Source organism: Mus musculus, chromosome 5 (assembly GCF_000001635.26).
Source record: "Mus musculus strain C57BL/6J chromosome 5, GRCm38.p6 C57BL/6J".
Classification (NCBI taxonomy): domain Eukaryota; kingdom Metazoa; phylum Chordata; class Mammalia; order Rodentia; family Muridae; genus Mus; species Mus musculus.
In genome coordinates, this window is record NC_000071.6 from 30,571,331 (window position 1) to 30,592,751 (window position 21,421).

Consider the following 21,421-nt stretch of genomic DNA (forward strand, 5'->3'; position numbering starts at 1 on the left):
CTATCACCCTCTACGTTATTTTTTTGGAGACGGGATCTCTCAGTGAATCTTTAGCTTATTGATTTATCCAGGCTAATAATGTCTCCTAATTCCATCCTGCCCCTAGGCTGCCTCTGTTTAGCTCTGGACCCCAGACAGAAAAAGCCAGGAGTATAAAATCTAAGGGCTTCTCCACCCTGGCCACTGTCAGGCTCGGTGATTTGCTCAATCTACATCATAGAACACAGTGTGGTCCCTGGAGCACTCATAGACCCAAAGATACCGAGTTTAGGGGTGGTATTAGGTAAGTACCATACCTTGAGAGTCAAGGGTCCTGTTGAACCCAGAGAATCTCAACTGGAAACTAACTGCCCTCAATATCTGCTACTTCTCAGACCCTGGCTTCTCCCCACACCAGCGAGAAATCCCCTAGAGACTGTAGCTTCACTCCAGCAGGACACTGGGTTGGTAAGGACTCTGCATATAGCCTTTTATTGATCACAGAAAGTGCTCAGTGCAGACCTGGGAGTGACCTGAGACTTCTCTTTCTATCAAAGTTCTCTCTCCCGTGATAGAGGCCTAGAACCTGAGCGGTAGATCCCTTCCCTGAGCCGAGGCAAGCACTCCAACCTAGCCCAGCCTATTTTTCCAAGAGAAGCATTCATTGGTGAGGATCAGAAGAGCTCTGGCTGGGGCAGGAAAGTGCTATCTAAACATGTTGTGAGGCCTGTGTGTCTGGCTGGCTGTCACCCGGGCCAGGTGGGCCTCTGACACACAGCAGGAATTTTCCATTGGCGCATCCTCTAGCTGGTAGGGATCCAAGGCATTTTCAGACTACCCCCACCCACTCTTCCTTTTCACTCCAGTTGTCTATCCTGCCACACAAGTATACACCCTGGGGCCCAGAACACAAGGACCTTCAATCCTCAGGGAGACCTCAAGGGCCCCCACTGTCTGCCACCCAGGAACCACCTATCATAAGCTTAAATACAGAATCCTGGGTGGAAAAGGGAAGAAGCACTTTAAAAAAAAATCTACAAGGGCAATGAAAGTGAAGTTCAGAGAGAAATGTGACAATATCCAAAATAGATCAAATGCTGCTTTGTCTAACCCTGATGCAATTCTATTTGCAGTGAACCCATTTCCCCAGGGTAAGAACCAAGGTCCCTGAGAGACAACCGTAAGCCACGTGAAAGATATCCCGAGATAAAGTTGCAACCAAGGGCTGAGCCACCCATGTAAGGAAAATCCCAGGTCACAAAAATGTCCAGAGCGACCAGCTGCACATTCAGAGACACCTACTTCATGCCATGCCGGGCTTAGAAGTGGCAACTCTAAAAGGTCTACCTCCAAATCAACGCCTGTGGGAGGTGTCCCGCCCTCTGAGGCCTGCATCCCACAGTGGAAGGGGTGCTTTTTATGCTGGGACTTATGTGCTTGTCTCTGTAACTAGAGTACTTCTTGGGTAGTACTAAGAGCCTTGACCCAGTGTAAAATACAGACAAGGAGCCCAGGCCTTCATACTGGGGACCAGTGTGCTGAAGTGTGAGCCTTGTGGGATTTTTGTCAAACCATAGGGGTAGGCCCACAGGGGACAGCCATGACAGGCAGCTTGTTTCCAAGGTCATGTTCTTGGTAGTCAGGGCAATATGTGTGCCTGCAGGGTAAGTACCCAACCAAAATGAAAAGAATAGCCTGCAGGCTGAATGGTATTCTATATCTCCTCCTGCAGACCCTGGGTATTGCCTCCCAGTCATAACCAACTCCCTGGAGCTTTGGTGTTCACAAAGCTGGACTCCCCCAGGAGACTCTAAGCTATGCAGGGAGAGGGTAGGTGGGGAAGGTGGTGACGAGAAGACATGGGGTGCCATTTGGTGTGTGCAACCTCCCACTCCCACAAAAACTAGCACCAGGGCCCCAGCTGCCAGCCAGCTTTCCCTAAAGTATGGAACAAAGTCAGAGTGTCAGAGAAAAAAGGTTCAGGAAAATCAGGGGAAGCCAATCCTGACTCCTCAAATGTATTGCAAGGTCCCAGAAGAGCTCATGAATGGCAGTCCTTGGCTGGGAGGAGAATCTGTCCCCTGTAAGAGATTTGTTGATGTTCTCAGACATGTTTAGCTGTCACACTGGCAGGATGCTATGATAGTGGTAGCTAGTAGAGGCCTGCAAGCTGGAAGCTGCCAATCTCACAATGTGTAGGGCAGCCAACAGCCAAGAAATACCTAGCCTAGAGCACCAACAGTGTTGAGATCAGAAAGCCTCATCCCACAGCATGTAAGTTCCTAAAGATGTCCAAGGTTCAGGTGCAGTGAGTATTAATTTTTGTGTGTGCATGAGTGTGTGTGAAGGCCAGGGAACGACCTCAGATCTCATTCTTCTTTAATACACAGGATCTCTTCTTATTGACCTCAAGTTCTATAAACAGGCTGTCTTGTGAGCCTCAAGGATCCACCTACCTCCATCTCCCCAGGAGTGGGGTTACAAACGTGTACTCCCATGCTTCACATGGAACTGGGGATTGAAGTCAGGGCCAGAGGCTTCCAAGGCAAATCCTTTGCCCCAGGCCATCTCCCCCAGTCCTCTTGCTCATCCTTGCAGGTCAGCCAGACCTGCTCAGCTTGCTCATTGTCTCAGTTACTTTTCTATTGCTATGATAGAACACCATGACCAAGGAGGCTTATGGGAGGAGCGGTTTATTTTGGGCTTATGGTTCCAGAGGGTTAGAGTCCATGACAGAAGAAGAGAGGCAGCAAGCAGCTGGAGCAACCCCTGAGAGATTGTCTCAGTCCACAAGCAGGAAGCAGAGAGCTCAGCTGGAATAGCACACGGTCTTTGAAACCCACCCCCAGTGACACATCTCTTCCAACAAGGTATGACCTCCTGATCCTTCCCAAACAGTTCAACCAATTGAGGAGCAAGTATTCAAACAGAAGAGCCTATGTAGGCCATTCTCACTCAACCCACCATGCCCATGTATGAGGAGACAGAGGTTGCCTTCAGGTACAGGAAGGAGCTGAATAGATCAACCCATCATTGTCCCAGCTTCTCTGGATTCTAGGAGGCAGGTCCATGATTCCACTCTACCAATGAGATGCATTCTCCCAGAAGAATCGAGTGTAGAAACGGAAGGACTCTGTAGAACGTGTTGCATGGAAGTGTGAGTGGTAGCTATGCTGGCAGAGCTGCGGCCTAAGCTCTGTGTCTGCTCAGCAGTGGAGCCTTCCTGGGATCAGTCCTAACACGTGACACTGAGTGTTGCCGCTGGCTGCTTCCCTTCTGACCTTGACTTTCTGCTCCTACAGGAGGTTCTCTGAACTCTCCAAGGTCTTCCGGGATAAATCCTTTCTGAGCTTAAATTAGCCGAGTTGACTTTTGCAGCTTGTAATCAAAGGCTGAGTGCAGCTGAGTTCCCCCAAATGTATCTGAGCTGGCTGGGGCTTCTTCTGCAGAACACCTCAAGGGACCCTGGTCTCTGAGCATACTTTGAGGAATGCTGACCAAAATGAGAGCCAAGTGGGATTCCCCTGAACCTTTGACCCAACCGAAGACAGAACCCTGCAGAAGTTCCACCTTTACCCCAGCCTCAAAGCCATGGAGGAACCCAGCACCTGTCTCCTGGTCTCGACTGAGACAAGGCTCCCATAATGACCCTCCTCCCCACTGCCACCCAGAGTTGAGAATCACTGCAGCTGGCTGCAGCCTCAAACCAAAACATAATTAAGGGATGGAAATGATCCGTCTTGTCAGACGAAGGTGGGAGGAAGAACAGAAAACGTGCGTCGAAAAATCTGTTGCTTGATTGGGGTAATGCTGCTGGCAAATCGGAAGAAGGCTTCAAAAGAAATGAGACTTTGAGACATTCTCAGGAGTCAGGAGGGAAACGGAAAGAACTTTCCAGAAAGGTCAGGTGCTCCTCACCCCAAGAGGAGAGTGACCCTATTTCAAGATTTGGGTTCAGATTTCATACAAGATGCTAAGCCCCATCCCAAGTGTACCTAAAGAGCAGCTTCCAGAGTTACCCACTCATTTACTCACAAAGACCTGTAGAGCACCTGTCATTACACAGGTGCAGGGGACAGTAGCAGCTTGTCCTTGCCCTGCTGGAACCTGTGATATAGAAAGGAGAGTAGCATCCAGTGCTGGGGATGAAGGGAAACTTCTAGTTGGTGTGGTGTGTCACCATGGGTGGGGGGGAGGGGGGGAGCTGGCTCTCTGGCAGCATAGAGGACACTGATGGAAGGGACTAGCAGACAAGACAGAGTTCACAGAAGGGCAGAGGCAGAAGGGCTAACTACTCCCTTTACAGGCGAGGAAAGTAAACTCCAGCAAAAAAATCCTGGTTCCTTAGAATCCCATTCACTGTTCTTTCCCCCTGTTCCAGGTGTGTGCGTGTGCGTGTGTGTATGTGCGTGTGTGTGACTATTTCATTCACCTCTATATCCATCTGTAATCCAGGCTGGCTGTGATGTTGCCATGAATTAAGATGTTTATAGAAATGAAAACTGAAAAAAAGAAAAAGCCTGGGGGAAGAAGTTAATCTCTATGTGTCGGGGGTGGGAGGGGGTGAGAGGGGCGGTCTGGTTTCACAAGGTTAATGTCTTGATTTTTTTTTAATCCCTTTTCTGTTTTATTCAAAGAGGATTTGGTGTTCCTAGTCCCAGCTGGGAGCTTAAGAAAACAGAACAGTGACTCTCAGCCTGCTGCCCTACCCCTGCAGCCCTAGAGCTCACTTGCTGGACCTGAGGACAGGGATGCTTAGAACCTGAACTAGGCTCAGGCCAGCTCCATGCCTCAGTTCCCTGCTCTGTCTCAGCCTCTGTCCAGAAGTGTCCCTTTCTGTCCTTCCCCCAGCTGTTGGAAAGATAGCTGGCCTGAAGAGACAAAGGGCTCAGACATCAGTGGTAAGACAGGATTGCTAATGGGAGCCGTGAGGGGACTTGTCTGGCAGCGGAGGGACAACCACAACATTTTGTGAGGACTCTTGTGTCTACAGAGAGGAGAGAGACCACAGTGTGTTGTAGGGATTGTGTGGGTACTGCCACGCCCATCTACTGTCTGAGGAAGCCCCAAAGCTATCCGTCATCTGTGGAGGAGTGGGGAAGACCGCATAACCACATATGGACAGATATGATAAAGAAAACACCCGAGCTTGGGAAGCACGTGTCTGCACATATCTGGCAATCTCATTGGCAATTGGATGGAGGCCTTGATGTAGCCATTTGTCTGCCCCAACCAAGCCACTGGGAATCAGCTACCCTTTACAGCCCCACTCCCTCAGTCCTACAAGGTCCTTTACCCCCAAATACCAGGTGAGAACCCCCCTATGAAGATGTTGCACCTCACAGAGTAGCAGAAGAATAGATGGGGTCCCCATCCACCCTAAACATGGTCCCAGGGATTTTGATGCCAACAAACATTTTTCTCAGTGGGAAACAGCATGGGGGTGGGGCACAAGGAAACTCACACGCTGGAGTCATGTCAGCCTGGCCCTGGCCCTAGTTAGGCCTGCTTCGTCATCTGTTAGAGACTTTGGATCAGCTCGGTCCTCACCACACAGTGTCCCTTTCTCAGTCCTGACAGGTCCTAGACTTCTCAGGGCTGCTGAGATCCCGCTTGGGCTTTCCACAGCCCACCATTCCAGGAGAGGCCCAAGGAGTCTCTCTCCCAGCCAGGCCTCCTCAGCTTCAAGCTGGCTTTCTTTTGGAGCTACAGGGTTGGACTGGCCTTTCTCAGCTCTTTCCAAAGGAGAAAAGAGAAGCCTGAGTCAGTGTCCTCCTTGTCCCATTTTCTTGGGGAGAAGAGGTCATGACTCCCCTCTTGGAAGCTGGGGTAGGGGAGAGACTTAGGCCATCTTGCATGACCAAGAACTCAGTCTTTATCCTCCTGCTGCCTTCTTGGATCTTCTCTGGAAAATCAGGGCAGTGCAGTCTGGACAGGAGGTCTTTCGGGACTCGATTTATCACGCATTGATTAACAGACCAAGGGGTGAAGGGCATAGTATTAAAGGCAGAGAAGGGCCATGAGGCCTGCTGGGTAACTTTCTTCTAAGCCTCGGGGCTGAGGCTCAGTCCCTTCCTCAGGGTAGTGGCAGGCCATCATCAGACACCCATGGGCGTCTGGCAGCCGCTTTCCCACTTGTCCTTTCAGGTCCAGCCAGTTACAGCTCATTCCTTTGGCTCACATTGTTCCTTAACGACATCACTTTTTCCATGTCCCTGATGGCTGTGCCCTTCTGCCTGAGCGCTGCCTCCCAGCTGACCTCCATCTCCCTGACATACCGTGGTTTCTATGGTTCACTGGACCACACATATCATCTCTGGATGAGCAGAGATCTATGTACTCATGGCCTGGATATCCCACCCCCACCTTGGGCCCCTCCCAGTGGCAACCCTGGTCCATATGGGTAGGATGGTCCCATCCCCTTCAGGTCTCTGAGGGCCCCTGGATAGACGTTCTTCTTCAGGCACTAGCTCAAAGCCCCAACAATATCCTTTGGCTCCGCACAGACACGGAGACCTTCTGAGTCCCTGCCTGGGCTGGGTGCCCGAGCTCTGTGCCAAGATAGCTCTGCCTCCCTTCCTCATCTCCACCTTCAGTGGGTCCAGAGCTGTTCCCTGATGGTTTTGTCCCTGAGCCCCTGTGTGAGCTATAGTCACCAGGCCTTGCTCACATCTGGGACCTGTTTTCCACCTGAAGCTGAGCATCTGTCCAGCCATGGGAAACGCTGATGCTGATTCTTGGACCTGCCCGGTGCCTTCCGTTCAGAGCTTCTCATTCATTCATGTGACTGCATTTTTCTGAGCTCTAGCTGTGTGCCAGCCCAGCGTTAACAGCACCTTCTGTTCTGATTCCCCTGTTGTTGCCTGGCTCTGCCCTCAGTCATTTTCTAGTGAGGGAGCGTGGCGGAGAGGGAGAAGCACAGGCTGGAGCCAGACTGATCACGGATTGAATCCTGCTTCACTGAGAACTCTGATGACAGTCGCTTCAGTAGTTGTCCATGGCCACCTCTCCAGGGCCGGGTGGCCCCATCCCTCTGCTGTCAGGAGCACCAGCATATGCCTATTTCTGTTTCTGGTTTAAAGACAAGAACAAGACCCGTACATTTGGCAGAACGGCAAAGGATATGAATGGCAGAGAGAACAGCCTTAAAGGAGCCTTAAAGGGGTAAGGTGACTGGGGCAGGGCATGAGATCATTCTGGGGACGAGGCAGAGCCAAGAAGGCCATGATCTCACTTGTCACACTACAGCCAGACACCCTAAATACTACTTTTTCTGTGTGCCCCCAGCCTCCGGGGAGCAGTCAAGGTCTCTTGAGCTGAGCTTGAGGTTCCACCCGCCTCCCAGGCTGGCCTTCTTGTCTGTCACCAGTAGAAGCAGATGGGAACAAAGTGGGATCCTCTTCACTCACAGCCACTGTCTTGGAAAGTGGTGAGCAGTTGCCGAGGAACAGGAAGCCCAAACCTGAATCAGCCTGCCACCTTCTCCCTCTTCTCCCCTCAGTCCCTCCCAGGAGAAGCATCTTTCCTCTGACCCACCCCCCGGTCAAGGTTGTTTTTCTCCACGGTCCTCCCCACTGTGGATGCTCAAGGGCCATTTGTGGCCTCACAAGGACTGGCTGCTGATAAGAGAGAACAGAGTTCCTCTCAGAGGACAGACCAAGGGCCTTGTCTAATTGCATGGGCACCAGTCATCTGAGATCACCAAGGTCAGAAGAAGCAGGAAGTCAGGTGCCACCCTGCAAAGCCACCCTGCTCCAAAAGCCATGACTGTGACCATCAGCACAGAGGAGATGGCTGTGCAGCAGAGCAGCTCCAGTCCCCACTGCTAACAGCATCTTCATAGAATCACCAGAGAAATGGTTGCGCTCCATCTCCAGCCTCTGCCGGCCAGCCTGTTGAGTTTGGGTCACACCAATGACTTGGTACCAGCCCAGAGTCCCCAGGGCTTCAGTGCCAGAAACGCCCTTCTCATCATCCTTATAACATCTAAATGCTCTCAAAGGGGATTCTGCCCTAGGGAAAGGAAGTACTGTGTGGACCAGTGGACAGGTAGCCACCTGATGGCTAGCATCTCTCCTGGCCCCGCCTTGCTCACCCTTAATTTCCAGAACCCTCTCCCCTCTCTTCTTTATACTTACACGTGGTCCTACTTCCTTGATAAACCTGGGATCTAGATGCCACCAAAGTGTTCCTTTTTTAAAAAGTCATGGATGCTTTGGAAAAACTCATTTCATAAAATTCCTAGATAAAAATACAAATACAAATAATATATAATTACTCCAGTTATTTTTTAAAACATGGTCTAATGGGCTGATGGGGGTGAAGAAATGTCTCATTGGTTCAAAGCAGATGCTGCTCTTGCAGAATACCCAGGTTTGGTTCCCAGCACCTACATGGAAGCTCGTAAGTATTTAAATTCCAGCCTAGGGGACCTAACACTTCCTTCTACATTAGGGATAAGCACATGCGGTGCACATACTTACATGTAGACAAATGTTCATACACATAAAATAAAAATCAATAAAGCCAAAAGAACTTGATCTTGGAATACATGTTCCCAAGTCTGGATATTTTTGGATATTTTAAACAGGTGAGGGAGGACACATACATGAGAGAGAGAGAGAGAGAGAGAGAGAGAGTATATGTGTGTGTTGTGCATATGTATGTGTGTGTGTTATGTATGTGTGTTTGTGTATGTGAGGGTTTGTATATGTGTGTATGTGTGTAGGTTTGTGTGTTTGTGTGTGTGTGTGTGTTTGTGTGTGGTGTATGTGTATGTGTGTTATATATATATATATATATATATGTTTGTATGTGGTGTGTGTTATGTATGTGTGCTTGTGTGTGTATGTGTGTGTTTGTGTGTGTATATGTATGTGTGTATTTGTGTGTGTGTGTATGTATGTGTGTGTTTGTGTGTGTGTGCAAAAGCATGTGGAGGCTAAAGGACAACCTTTACTGTCCATCTTGTTTTTATTGTTTTTGTTTTAAGACAGGGTCTCCCACTGGCTTGTAACTCATAGAGTAGGCAAAGCTAGTTGGCCAGTGGAGTCCAAGGATCTGTTTATCTCCACCTCCCCAGCACTGGGATCACAAACAAGCACTATCCGGCCTGGTTGTTGTTAATGTAGATTGTGGGGCTAGAACTCAGCTCCCTGTGCCTGCAAAGCAAGAGGCGTATTACTGACTGAGCTGTCTCTCTAGCCTATCAAACAGGTTTCTTATGAATAACTTTAACCTAGTTGAGACTCTAAAGTGACTAGAGTTTCAAGCTTGGAATGGATCCTCTCTAGTCTGACATGTTCGTTTGAGTACTTGGAAGCTAAGGCACAAGTTCGAGAAGTAGTCTCTTCAGTGAAGTTCAGCTCTTCTGTGGCTGAGCTCAGTCTTGGCTCAGGGTTTTGAGCCTCCCACCCCCCACCCCAGTGTGGTTTCCACTAACATTGCTAGGGTCCCCGAGGCAGGCTGAGACCACTTTGGAAGCATCCTTGGCCTTAGAAGAGCCCACCAGGCCTGTTCCCAGGCAGCTTTGATGTCCCTGCTCACACGTGTGTCTGGCTCACACGGCTGTCCCATTGGGCTGCTGCAAGGGGCTGATTAGGTGTAATTGCTTTGCTGGGAGCGAGCTATCTACTTAATAGAATCAGCTTCCAGTAATTAGCCTGCCACAGGCCCATTTCCTTTGCTGAAGCCCCAGGGCTACTGGGCATGTTGCATGTTGGACCTCTGCAGGTGGCGGCGAGTAGGGTGGATGTGGGTGGGCATTGGGATTGGTTTGAGGGTAATCAAGAGAAGACAGCATTGAGGAGATTGAGCAGCAAGAACTCCAGAGCAGCCCTTCTGGAGGCTGAGAGCCAGGGACTTACAGCATTCCAGACTGGAGCATAGACAGACTGCTCCAGCAATGTTAAGAGTGAACCCACTTGAATCACAAAGGGCATCTATCTCGTCTAACCCCTGAACCCAATACACTCATTTCTTGTAGACATACTATGTGCTGGGCCTGGTACTAGCTCCAAGAATCTTTCTAAAACAGAGCAATTAGACTATGCTTGCATGCTCTCTTGACCATGAGGTCATTGCCACCCCAGCAGTTTGTGCCTTCCTGGGAGACATAGAGGGCACTCCATCTTATGCTGTGCTGATTGTTGGTGCATCATCCCAAAGGTCACTGGTCCCCTCTTGGCCCCACAGGACAAAGCTAATCCGTCCTGTGTGACAGCTCACATGGCCCCTGTCTCCTTCTCCAGGCTGAACATCCCAAGTCCTCTTGCCCGTGCCATGAACACCAACCTGGCAAGGCCCCTCATTAATCTGGCTGACAGGCCTGGATCCTGCTCTTGTTTGTCAATTCGTGGCTTCCAATGCAGTCTAGGGCTCCATGTCCAGCTCAGGGTCCTGCCTGAGCCAGAACAACTGCAGTCTTGGACAGCCCCAGGTCCCCCTTAAGCATGCCAACTCCAGGAAGGGCTACGGTGGCATTTTGCCCCCTTCCATTAAGGAGAACGCATTCACAGCTTGCTTGTGGGAGCAGAGTCACCACTTTTCCTGTTCCCCTGTCCCGACACACACACATACACACACAAACACACACACACACACACACACACACACACACACACACACACACACACTACGCTCATCCTGCTGTGCCTGCCTGCCCAGCACCACTCAATACTCACTGGCTGATTAATCATTGCGAGTGCTATTATAATTATTGTGTTTGGTGCTGAGAACAGGCTGCCTCTGCTTCTCAGAAACCATAAACCTGCAAAGAAGGATTTCAAGATTTGTGAGCTGTTGATGACATCTCCGGCCTCTCTTTTCTTCAGCAACTCTGTGTTTATCCGGAAAGATGGGCCATGGCCACTCTAGAATCTCTCCAGAAGACCATCTGGGGGGTCTTGCTATGCAAGTTGCAAGAACAGGGACTTATCTTGTGGCTATAGATAGGGCAGCCAGCGGAGCTGGGCATGAGTCCCAGCTCTGGCCCTGTGTGCTTCAAGGCCTAGAGGTATCTGTGTCCCTTGTCGGGCCTTGTTTTCTTCAGAGTACTAGAGGTCTAAGGATTTCTCTGGCTTTAATTGTGTAATTTAACGAAAGAAAAGTGAATGGGTAGAGTGGAAAATGTGAAGGCTTAGAAATTCAAGGATGGGGAGGAGACCAGGACAGAAGCTGAAACAGTAAAGCTCACAACACCTGCACACACGGGCACACATGCACACATGCACACATGCACACATGCCCACATGCCCACATGCACACATGCACACATGCACACATGCACACATGCACACACGGGCACACATGCACACATGCACACATGCACACATGCACACACGGGCACACATGCACACACGGGCACACATGCACACATGCACACACGGGCACACATGCACACATGCACACACGGGCACACATGCACACATGCACACATGCACACACGGGCACACATGCACACACGGGCACACATGCACACATGCACACATGCACACATGCACACATGCACACATGCACACATGCCCACATACAGCAGGCTGAAGAGGAGTCTTACCCGTTGGCCTGCCTGTGATCTCAGTAATGGCTGAGTCCCTCCAGTGTCCCTGCTTCAAGGGTGAGACTGCAGAAGTTCTAAAGAAGAAAGGGAAAGGGAGAGAAGGAGGAGTCTTCAGAGAAAATAGGGAGGCCTGGAAAATACATGGAAATCAGAAAGTGAGTAACGGCAGCATCGCTGAGGAGGAAGTGGGCAAGCTCCCACACTGCCAGAGAGAATAAAAACCAAGATAGCCAGCTGAGGACAAGCAGCAGGATTTAGTAACACACAGGGGGCGGATACACTGTGGCCACTTCTGGGTATGGGTCCTAGCTGCCCCTCCCAGCACATGCTCAAGCACCCATGGGGTGGGGATGCTCACTGCAGGTAGACTGCAGCCAGGAGAAAGGAGGGCTGTCTCGGTGGAGGGGGGAGGGGACGGGCAGCCTAGACTCAGGACTTAATCTTTATGCAAATGCTGACCAGGAGCAAACCTGAGCCCCCCCCCCCCCCCCCAGCAGTGTTTCTGAGAATAACTGGTCCTCCGTCTTATTAGACGCCAGGATTTTGCACCCTTTGAGCTCTCAGATTGAGACAGCCCTTTCCCTCAGCCAGCTAAAGCAAGGCTAAGAGGGCCAGGTGTTTAGCTCTTCAGCCCAGTCCTCTCCTGATAGCCCACAGAGTCCTGCTTTGCTAAAAGTTGCCTTTTGTGTTTGACTTGGGCTTGAGATGTTAAACAAACAGTGGCTCTTGACAAACACAAGCCATTGCTGTGGGACCAGTTATGCTCTAAAAGCCAAGCTAATCCCCAACTTCACTACCTCCGGAGATACACCAAGAAACCTCTCAGCCGCACCCAACACCTACTATCCGGGGCTATGGCTGGTGCGGCAGCCCATGGCAGCCAACTGTGTTTCTCTGCCTTTGCTCCTGAGTCCTGGTTCTCTTACTACTTCAGCCTTCCCCTGGCTCATATTGAGATGGCTCTGGAGTCCTTCCCCTTCCCCTTGCTTCTCTGAAGCCCCGGCTCTCACTGACCCACCTAGGTGACTAGAGCAGGCAGGAAGGGCTCAAGAAAAGTTTGCAAAGTACCTCCTCTGTGCTGTTGTGCAAAAGCTCACTCCTATGAGTGAGGTAGGAAAGGCTGGTGGGGACCTATGGTCTGCTCTAGACAGGATGGACCAGAGCTTCTCCTGAGGCTCTGGGCTAGCTCAGAACTGATGGGTCAGGCCTTAAACCAGGTTTGTCTGACCCCAGGTCAGCTTCTCCACTCCATCTCTCACTGGCCTTGCCCCACTCTCCAACCAAGCAGTCCACACAGCAGGGATCAGAAGTAGTGGGATGGAGTGTCTCTGTGCCTCCGTCCCTGAAGCCCACACCTTCCATCATTGTAAAATGGGCAAGGGCATCGTCAGGACGTGTCAAAAATAGGAACCAAAGGGTATAGGGAACTTTCGGGATAACATTTGAAATGTAAATAAAGAAAATATCTAATAAAAAAAAATAGGAACTGAGGCAGAGAGAAGCCGCTCTGTTTCCCTGATTCAGCCTGCAGCATTAGTTCCCAAGCCCAAGACTCAGGGCTGTCAGTTCACTTCCCCTCGTGCCGCACAGCCTGCTTCCTTAGCCCTGCAGAAGCTTGGCTCTGTCTTTGCCGTTCTCCTCCCTGGCAGGACTTGCCCCAGCTTGAGAAGAATCTTGTCTGTAGGCATGGAAGCAGGATTGCTGAAGTTTTTCTGTCCCGGACTCAACTGTCCGAGTCACTTTAACACCCAAGCAGCAGAGGCAGGACTGTTCCGGGCTGGGCCTGTGTCGAAATGTGTAGTGCAGCTTTGATGTACAAAGCATTATGGGAAGAATAGTGTTTTAAAAGAATAGTATTGTCTCTACCCAGGAAAAGATATCAAGCCAGTGAGGGGGTCATGAGAGCAAATAAGCTACTTAGCAAGAGACTCAGTTGTCCACAAAGGTACAAAGGAGCAGGTAGTTCAGATGTGGGGGAGGGGGGCAGGAGGGGGAAGTGCTTCATGGAGCCTTCGAGCTGGGTCTTGAAGCCTGAATGAATATACGGTTGGCAGAAGAACGAGGAGAGGTACCAGTTTCTTAACTTATGGGAACCCTGGAGACCTGGGAGTCTCAGGGAACATGAGAGAACACAGATGTATTGGGAGCTTACAGATGGACAGAGAGGCATGCTAAGCTGGAAATGACTGTGTGTAATATTTAGTATACAGTGGGGCATGGTAGCTAATGGTAAATCCCAAACAATTTACTCTAACCTTGTGGCAGTTGTTTTCCTCACAAACTAGTCTTCAAAGAAGCGGCTGTTTATCCCTATTTTGCCTAATTCTCAAGAGGATGGATCAAACAGATGTAATCAGGCCAGGAAGGGCATGGGATGTTATAAATGGAAGGCATGCTGATATTTTCTGGTCTGAATCCACCACTTAGGGATGTGGCAAGGGGGCAGCTGACCTCTAATGCTGCTGCAAACACAGGCAGAAACAGGTTGACTTTGAGCAGGTGTGGGCAGGTCCGAGGGTCCCGTGCAGAAGATACTGAGGTATGCTGTTGGGTCTTTGATGCAATCCAACCCAGCTCACCAGGAAGAGGATGGCTGAAATGGTGCCTGCTGTCCCAGGGGTTGATCAGAAACCTTGACTGTGCTCCTCTGTCCCAACCCTCCCTCTGCAAGGGACAGGATGGACAGGGGAACGCAAGCTGCCCTCCAGGACTCAGGACATGCAATACAGGTGTTCTGGTCCTGGATATGACAGAAGCTTGTAAGCACTGCTTCCCTCTGTAGGACCCTCACTGCCTTTCTCAGTACTGTCCAGGCCTCAGTTTCCTTATCTGTAACATGAGAAAGCTGAGAGAGAGGACATCTGAGAATCCTTTAGTTCTCAAGAGCTACAAGAACAATTAAATTAATAATAAATATTTTGCCCCAAAGACAGCTTTCCCCTTCCCTAAACCTCTTTTACTTAATAATACTGCCTTTCATTTGTATAGCAGTCTGGGGTTGGCACCCGGAAGTGGGAAAAACATGACAGCATCCCCACTAAAGCCCAGCCCTAAGGAAGTCACTTGCACAGACAGACAGATCTTGGGAGTAAATGGTTCCTGGGAGGATCCTGACTGGGAACCAGCACATCAGAAGTGCATGGGATTCTGGGAATGGCATGGCTCTTCTTCCTGAAGCCAAAGGATGCCAGGGACAAAGATCCCCAACAGGCCCACAAGGCCAAGGAAAGACCTTCCTTTGTGGGGAGAGGAGGCACAGGTCCCTCATTGAGGTGTGCTGGTCTAGACGCCTGAGTCTTTAAAAAAGGTAAAGGTCACTAGAGAACCTCACCTATTCTCCTTGCAAACATGTGACTTCCTTTGATTCCTTACAGCCAACTGCTCAGGAGACTAATACATAATGATCAAACCCATCTTACAGGTGGAGAAAGAAAGGCTCAAGGACTCAAGGAGAAGACTGTCAAGGAGAAGAATGTGAGCTCGAGAAACAGACAAGAAGTCTCTTTCCAACTCAGTGACCCTGGGTGATTGTATTGCTGTTAGCCTCAGTTTCTTCATCTATAAAACAGTCCTAATTATAAGCAAACCTACCTTTGAGGACCAAGGAAAAGATTAAGGTCACAGGTATAGCATACTCTGAAAGATACAGGGTTGCATCCTTGTGGACTGAATGGGCAGGTAGCTCTTCTGAGGTGCTTTTGGACACAAAGTGGTATCTGGCAATGACATCCCAGCCCAGAATGTGGCAGATGGTGCCCCCCCCCCCCCCGCTGGCTACCTCCTGAGCCATGAGTTTTGGGTCTCTTCCACAACTCTCTGCTCGGCCTATGCCAGGGTCCTGTGAAGGGCTGTTTGACCCTTCTTGGCACTGGGATTTGCATTCCGATCATTCTGCTCTCTCAGCCCATCCATGTCCAGTGCTGTTTGGAGCTGAGTAAGGCCCCAGGGATCATCTGCCATGACAACTCATGGCAGAGATAAGGACAGGAGGCTCCAAGAGGGGCAGGGACACTTTGCCTGAGTTCCCACTGCCTGGCCAGTTTCCTCTTCAGTGCCACAGACACCAGGTTGACAGATGAAGAAACTAAGGCAGAGGGACCCCTATGCCAGTTCCTTCAGTCTGTCAGAGAGTTACCAGGTCTGGATGCCCTTACCCCAACCCCAGTTTTAGCTGTATCCCCAATCCTGTGCTGTGCTACAAGGTGGCATCCTTTGTTTTCTATGTTGCAATGCCCAAGTCAAGCCTGTTGTGCTGGTGTAGGGCAAGGGCCATCAATATCAAGATGGGGTAAGTGGTCACAGCCACCAGCCTAGGCTTTCTCAGCCAGTCCCCAGTGCCTGGTGCTAACCTGGGAGGGACTCAGTGTTCGGAGAGAAAGCTCTCCCTTGGGTATTGGCTCCTGTGTGTCCTGGGCCACAGCAGATCCCTGCCAGTTTCTAAGATAAGCCAAACGCTGGAGCACAGGAAGGGTCATGTGATCTGAGTGGAGAGGACTGAGCCCTGGTCTTTCCCCCAACTCTCCAAGTGTGTCATATGTGTCAGCTCACCTCCTATGCCCCAGGTTCCTTATCCATGGGCTAAAGATTGAGCCAGTGGGACCCAAGGTCCCCTCCAGCCTCAGCACTATGACTAGGGCAAGGGTGGAGAAAAGGGATTGCTTTTGGGAGCTTGGGGTCTTGCCCTTTCCTCTCCTCTTTCCGCCCCTTTTCAGGACATTTGTACTCCAGCACTCACAAGTTTCCCCGTCTCAGTCTGTCCCTCTCTTTGCATCGTTTGCACCGCATTTTCCTGACAGATCCCTCTTTTCCTGGGTCTGTGTGGTTAGTCTCCTCCATCACACACACACACACACACACACACACACACACACACACACACACAGAGGCCCCTACCCTGGGTCCTCTCCCTTCCCTGTAGTTATCTGTTTTCCTGCCTAGTTTTCTCTGGGGCTGGCGGGCTGGATCTCTGTCTCCCTCTCTCTCTCTCTCTTTCTCTCTCTCTTTCTCCCTCCCTCTCCCATCTTGCTCACCCCCCCCCCCCAGCTCTCGCTCTCCCTCTCTCTCGCTCTCTCTCTCCCGCCTCTGTCCTGCCCGGGTTCTCCCGCTTGCTCCCCCCTCCCCCCCCCCCGCCCTCGGCACGGCTCCCCAGTCCTTATTTGGCTGGGCGGGAGGGCAGGCGGGAGGTGGCGGCCCGCGGCCGGGGGGCGGGCGCGGGGGCGGGCGGAGGAGGGTGGTGGGTGGTGCTGAAGGGACAGCTCCGCGGCGGCCGGCAGCGGCGGCGGCGGTGGCGGCGGCGGCGGTGGCCCCGGGGTGCGGAGCTGGTGCCCGGCGTGGAGATCCGCGAGCGCAGCCATGCCCCAGGCCGCCTCCGGGGCAGCAGCGGCGGCGGCGGCCGGGGCCGGGGCGCGGGCCGGAGACGCCGGAGGGCCGGCGAGGACCCGGGAGGGACGATGAAGCGGCAGAATGTGCGCACGTTGGCTCTCATCGTGTGCACCTTCACCTACCTGCTGGTGGGCGCCGCGGTGTTCGACGCACTGGAGTCGGAGCCGGAGATGATCGAGCGGCAGCGGCTGGAGCTGCGGCAGCTGGAGCTGCGGGCGCGCTACAACCTCAGCGAGGGCGGCTACGAGGAGCTGGAGCGCGTCGTGCTGCGCCTCAAGCCGCACAAGGCCGGCGTGCAGTGGCGCTTCGCCGGCTCCTTCTACTTCGCCATCACCGTCATCACCACCATCGGTAACTACACTCGCCGCGCCGGCGGGGACGGGGGCGGGGACCTGGGATGCTGGGGAGCCGCCCGCGGCTGAGGGGTCCCTGCGGAGCGGGGCGGGTCGCCGAACCCGCGCGCTCCCAGTGGCCGGGGCTCAGCCCGGTGTGTCTGCTCTGCGGGAACCCCTGACTTCGACCTGTCTCCAGTCCGGCCAGCCCTAAGTTGGCCTTGCCGGGCTGTGCGAGGACCCCAGGGGACTTAAGTGTGTGAGAGGGACAGGAGCGGCCGGCCGAGGCTCGGGAGGAGGGGTGTGGCCGGGCTAGGCCCTGGGGCTGGGCATCCAGAGTAAGGGCCGGAGAGAGCGCCACTCCTCCGTGTCCCTGACGCTGGGCTTGGGCACCCGGGTGTCCACACCTGCTGGGCGTTGGGAAGGCACGTAGATGCCGGAAAGCTGCACTCCGCGACACACGGGGCCACTCTCTAACTGCGACTGAGTGCTGCTAGGGAGGGGGGTGGGTTGCGTGTGTCCGTGTGGGTGTGTGAGTGTGAGTGTGAGTGTGTGTCCACCTCCATGAGTTTGGGCTGCACCAGACAGGGCCTGTAATTCTCTGAGGGCAGCAGATCAGGGGCTGGAATCCAGATTCTGTCCTGTTAGCCTTCTTCCCCAGTGTCCCAGTAAAACAGTCACCTCACGGGAATGGCTCCACTTCTTTTCCAAAGCCAGGGCAGATCATGCTGTAGGAGGCCATACACACACCCAGCTCCTCTGAGAACATGACACACAGGTACACACACACACACACACACAGAGAGAGAGAGAGAGAGAGAGAGAGAGAGAGCACAAATAGATGTCTGCCAGGAAAAGCACCTCAAGACAGGCCCTTTGCCGTGTTGCTGAAGTATCCAACCAGGATTACACAGTGTAACCATTCCCAGGACCCTGTGATTTGCAGCCCAGCTCCACCACCTCTGCATGACCGACCTTGGTCAAGTTCCTTCTGCTGCCTGGATCTTGGGCTCATGTCCCAACATGTAGAGGTTGGCCAAAAGGATGTCAAGGGCTCTTCCCAGCCCTGACGTGCTTGGACTCTGAGATTGGGAACCCACCTTGCCCCAAAGCCATTGGGATGCCTCCGGGAGCTGAATCTTCTTCCTCTTCCCCACCCCTTCTCATCCTGACCCCCACCCCCTTCCCTTGGCCCAACTCCCAGGGACTCATTGCCATTTGGCAAAACCCATAGCAAGATGGCAGTGTTTTCCTGGGAGTCAACAGGAGAGGAAGTGGGTAAAAGACAGAGCTGGACACAGCCTATGCTGTGTCCACTGCAGAATGCTGCTCTGATGTTCTGTTGCTCTCCAGCAGTGGGGAGAGGACTCCCAGATACCACCTAAAGGACAGATTTGGTCTGGGCCCCTTCCTTCACATCCCACTGCCACTTGCCTGAGTTTAACAGCAGGTTAGCACTCTGTAAATCAGAGTGGGGGCCTCTGTACGCCTCTCTCCCTCTGCCCACACCAATTCCCCAATTAGTACAACTCTCTTCTAAGTCCCCGGGACCCCAGCTTCTCAGTAACCTCTCAGCTGACCTCCTTGCTTCAGCCTTATCACCACAGCAAGTAGCATCTCCTGGACAATACTTCCAGAAAAACAAAAACAAAAACCCCAAAGCCGAGCTGCCCCATCCCCCTTCACCAAAGCCCGCACAGCTCCCCACTGCCCCATGCTCCTCACCCCGACTCCACCTCCATGCCTGACTTTATTTACTTACTTGGTTGACCTCCTTCTACAGCCTCCAAATCACCTCTCAGAGAGCACTTTTACATGTTTATATCCAACACATCTTTTCTTCTGACTCCCCTTTGCTATCCAAGCTAGCCCCCTGGGTCCAGTTTAAGCCCACCCCCTCACTAAGCCTCGCAGGTCCACTGCCCTTGAAGGCTGCAGCAGGATTTGCTGGCCTCTTTTATTTATGTCTTAAGCGGTGTACTTTGTTTTGCTTTTTCCCCATGCTGTCATGTTAACATGCATGTAGGCAAAGCCCATCTCTGCACTTCTGAGAGCCAGCATGGTGTCCATCAGCTATGAGCAGTGAAGAATACTACTGATGGTTTCATGTGTACTGAAATGGCAGGCATTACCCTCTCCTCCAACCCTGCTGTTGCTTTCCAAATTGCCCATGGCTCTTACCTAGAGAGACGCTAGAAGCGGGGGCTAGCAGCAGAACATCCTTCTACAGGTATTCATTTAGACAATGCTGGTCAAGGAAAAGATGCCACCTCAATTGCCTGCTCCCTGCCCCATCCAATCACCCATGGCTTTTTGTCACCTCTCAGTTTGGCTCTGCCACCTAGGTGGAAGCTGTCTTTGAGGTAGTGGTTAGAGTGCCTGGAAAGGGGCTCTATGTGAGAATGTTATCAGCTTCTTCTTGGCCCATCTGCCTCCTCGGGACCATCTTGTGGCCAATCCCTCACGATAAGACTGGATAAGTGAGAGAGCCTCTCACTCAGTCATCCTCGAGTGGCCACAGTGGTGTTAGCGCTTGGTTAGATCTCAGCCTTCACAACTCAGCGTGGTTACCAGATCAGGGTTACCAGATTGTTAGCTGGGTTAGTCAGAGCAGTGGGTACAGGTCAGGGAAGGGAAGGGAAGAGATCTCCTGCCCAGAGCCACCAGGATGATGGGCAGCGGGCTCAAAACGGGAAGCTGGGACTTCTGACTCCACACCCAGGGCTGTGTCCCTGCTGGGTTCTTGGCTGCTTCCTTTGCCTCCATATGTTATGAAGCCCAGGCCCAGCCAGGCCTGGCAGAACTACCAAGTGCCTAGTGATGCCAGCTTGCAGGATACTCACAAGCAGCCCTGATTGGTTGAAGGTCAGCAGGGTCCAACTTAGTCACTCACCTGGTTAGTCATATCCTCCACTCCCACCCCCTCATTCCTGGCCTCACAGCTAAGGGAACCCTTCCTTCCCTGCTCCCCAAGTTCACCAGACACAAATGGAAACTCTTTCCTTGGGAAACCTCGCCCTCCCTAGCTGTTGAGTCATCAGACTCCTCCAGGCCCCTACCCCCTCTATTCATAGCCCAAAGCTGCCAGAGCAGGAAGGGGCCTGGGGATCAGCTGGTGCCGTGGCTTCTTCCTACAGAGAAGGCACGGGGGGTGGGGGTGAGGATAAGTGTCACACAGAAGGGTTCAAAATCTGACTTCCAGCATCCCCGCCCCGCCCCAGCCTCGAGCCTCTTTACCTGTTATTATTTGTTTAATTCTATTTACATATTTTGTGCTGCTGAGGATGGACTCAGGACCTCCTGTGTGCTAGGCAAGTGCTCTACCACTGAGCTCCTTGGTGCTATTTTTATCACCACGGTAGCCACCATAGTAATGGCAGCCTTCCTTTATTATCTACGCTCTGGCAGGCTCTATCCGGGCACTTCATTTGTATTCCCTTGTTAAGTTCTGCCAGTCCTCCAAGACTGACCTTATTACCCCCACTTTCGGCTACGCAGTGGAAGACTCTAAGTCAGCCACTCACCCATGGCCTCAGAGCTTGAGAGCAAAGCACCTGTGCAGACTCAATGGGCCTATTTGACTCTTTCTCTCTCTCTTTCTCTCTCTCTCTCTCTCTCTCTCTCTCTCTCTCTCTCTCTCTCCATCTTAAACCCAACCCAGACCCTTGGGTCAGGAGGCACCAAGATATCCAAGCTGGTGCATCCCTAGCCAGGCATCCCAGGAGACGGGGCCTCTGGTGACAGCCTGCTGCTCTCCCACCACCTAATGACCCCAGAGGCAGATCTGTGCCTGACACCTGAGTGTCCCGAGGAGATGTCGGGCTCACAGGTGCTGGTTCTCCCACAGCAGGCCTGGGAGAGACCAGGTTATTGATCTGCCGATGGAGCTCCAGCAGGAAGGCTGTGCTGTTGCTTTCCGGCTCCTAGCCCAACCCCCGCTGAGTGTGCAGCATGGTGACCCTGGGACTGAATTCAAGCAGGTGGCCCAAGAGGGCAACAGTGCCCTTTATGTCAGAAGTGGCCGGCCACTTCCCAAATCACAGAGCCCTATAATAAGAGAGTGAGGGGTAGCATTAGGGACATCCAGCCACTCAAAGAGCTCAGTAACTTGCCCAAGGTTACAAAGCAAGTTGAGCACTTGATGAAACCCATAGCCAGCCTGCTCTCTTCA

The 21,421-nt window shown here is 52.2% G+C and overlaps 1 protein-coding gene and 1 long non-coding RNA gene across 2 annotated transcripts in view; one reads left to right on the forward strand and one right to left on the reverse strand.

Moving 5' to 3' along the window:
- Positions 1–2,656: 2,656 nt before the first annotated feature.
- Gm9899 (predicted gene 9899) lies at positions 2,657–17,289 on the reverse strand. The gene is made up of 4 exons (NR_040427.1): positions 17,041–17,289; positions 11,534–11,610; positions 8,118–8,220; positions 2,657–7,050 (listed from the first exon to the last, which is right to left on the reverse strand). It is a non-coding gene; the product is annotated as a predicted gene 9899 (long non-coding RNA).
- The window catches only part of Kcnk3 (potassium channel, subfamily K, member 3), a 37,101-nt gene continuing 32,519 nt past the window's right edge, over positions 16,840–21,421 (forward strand). Inside the window, exon 1 of the mRNA NM_010608.2 lies at positions 16,840–17,269. Coding sequence (NP_034738.1) covers positions 16,987–17,269 — 283 coding nt within the window. The 5' untranslated portion in view covers positions 16,840–16,986. The remainder of the gene's footprint in view (positions 17,270–21,421) is intronic.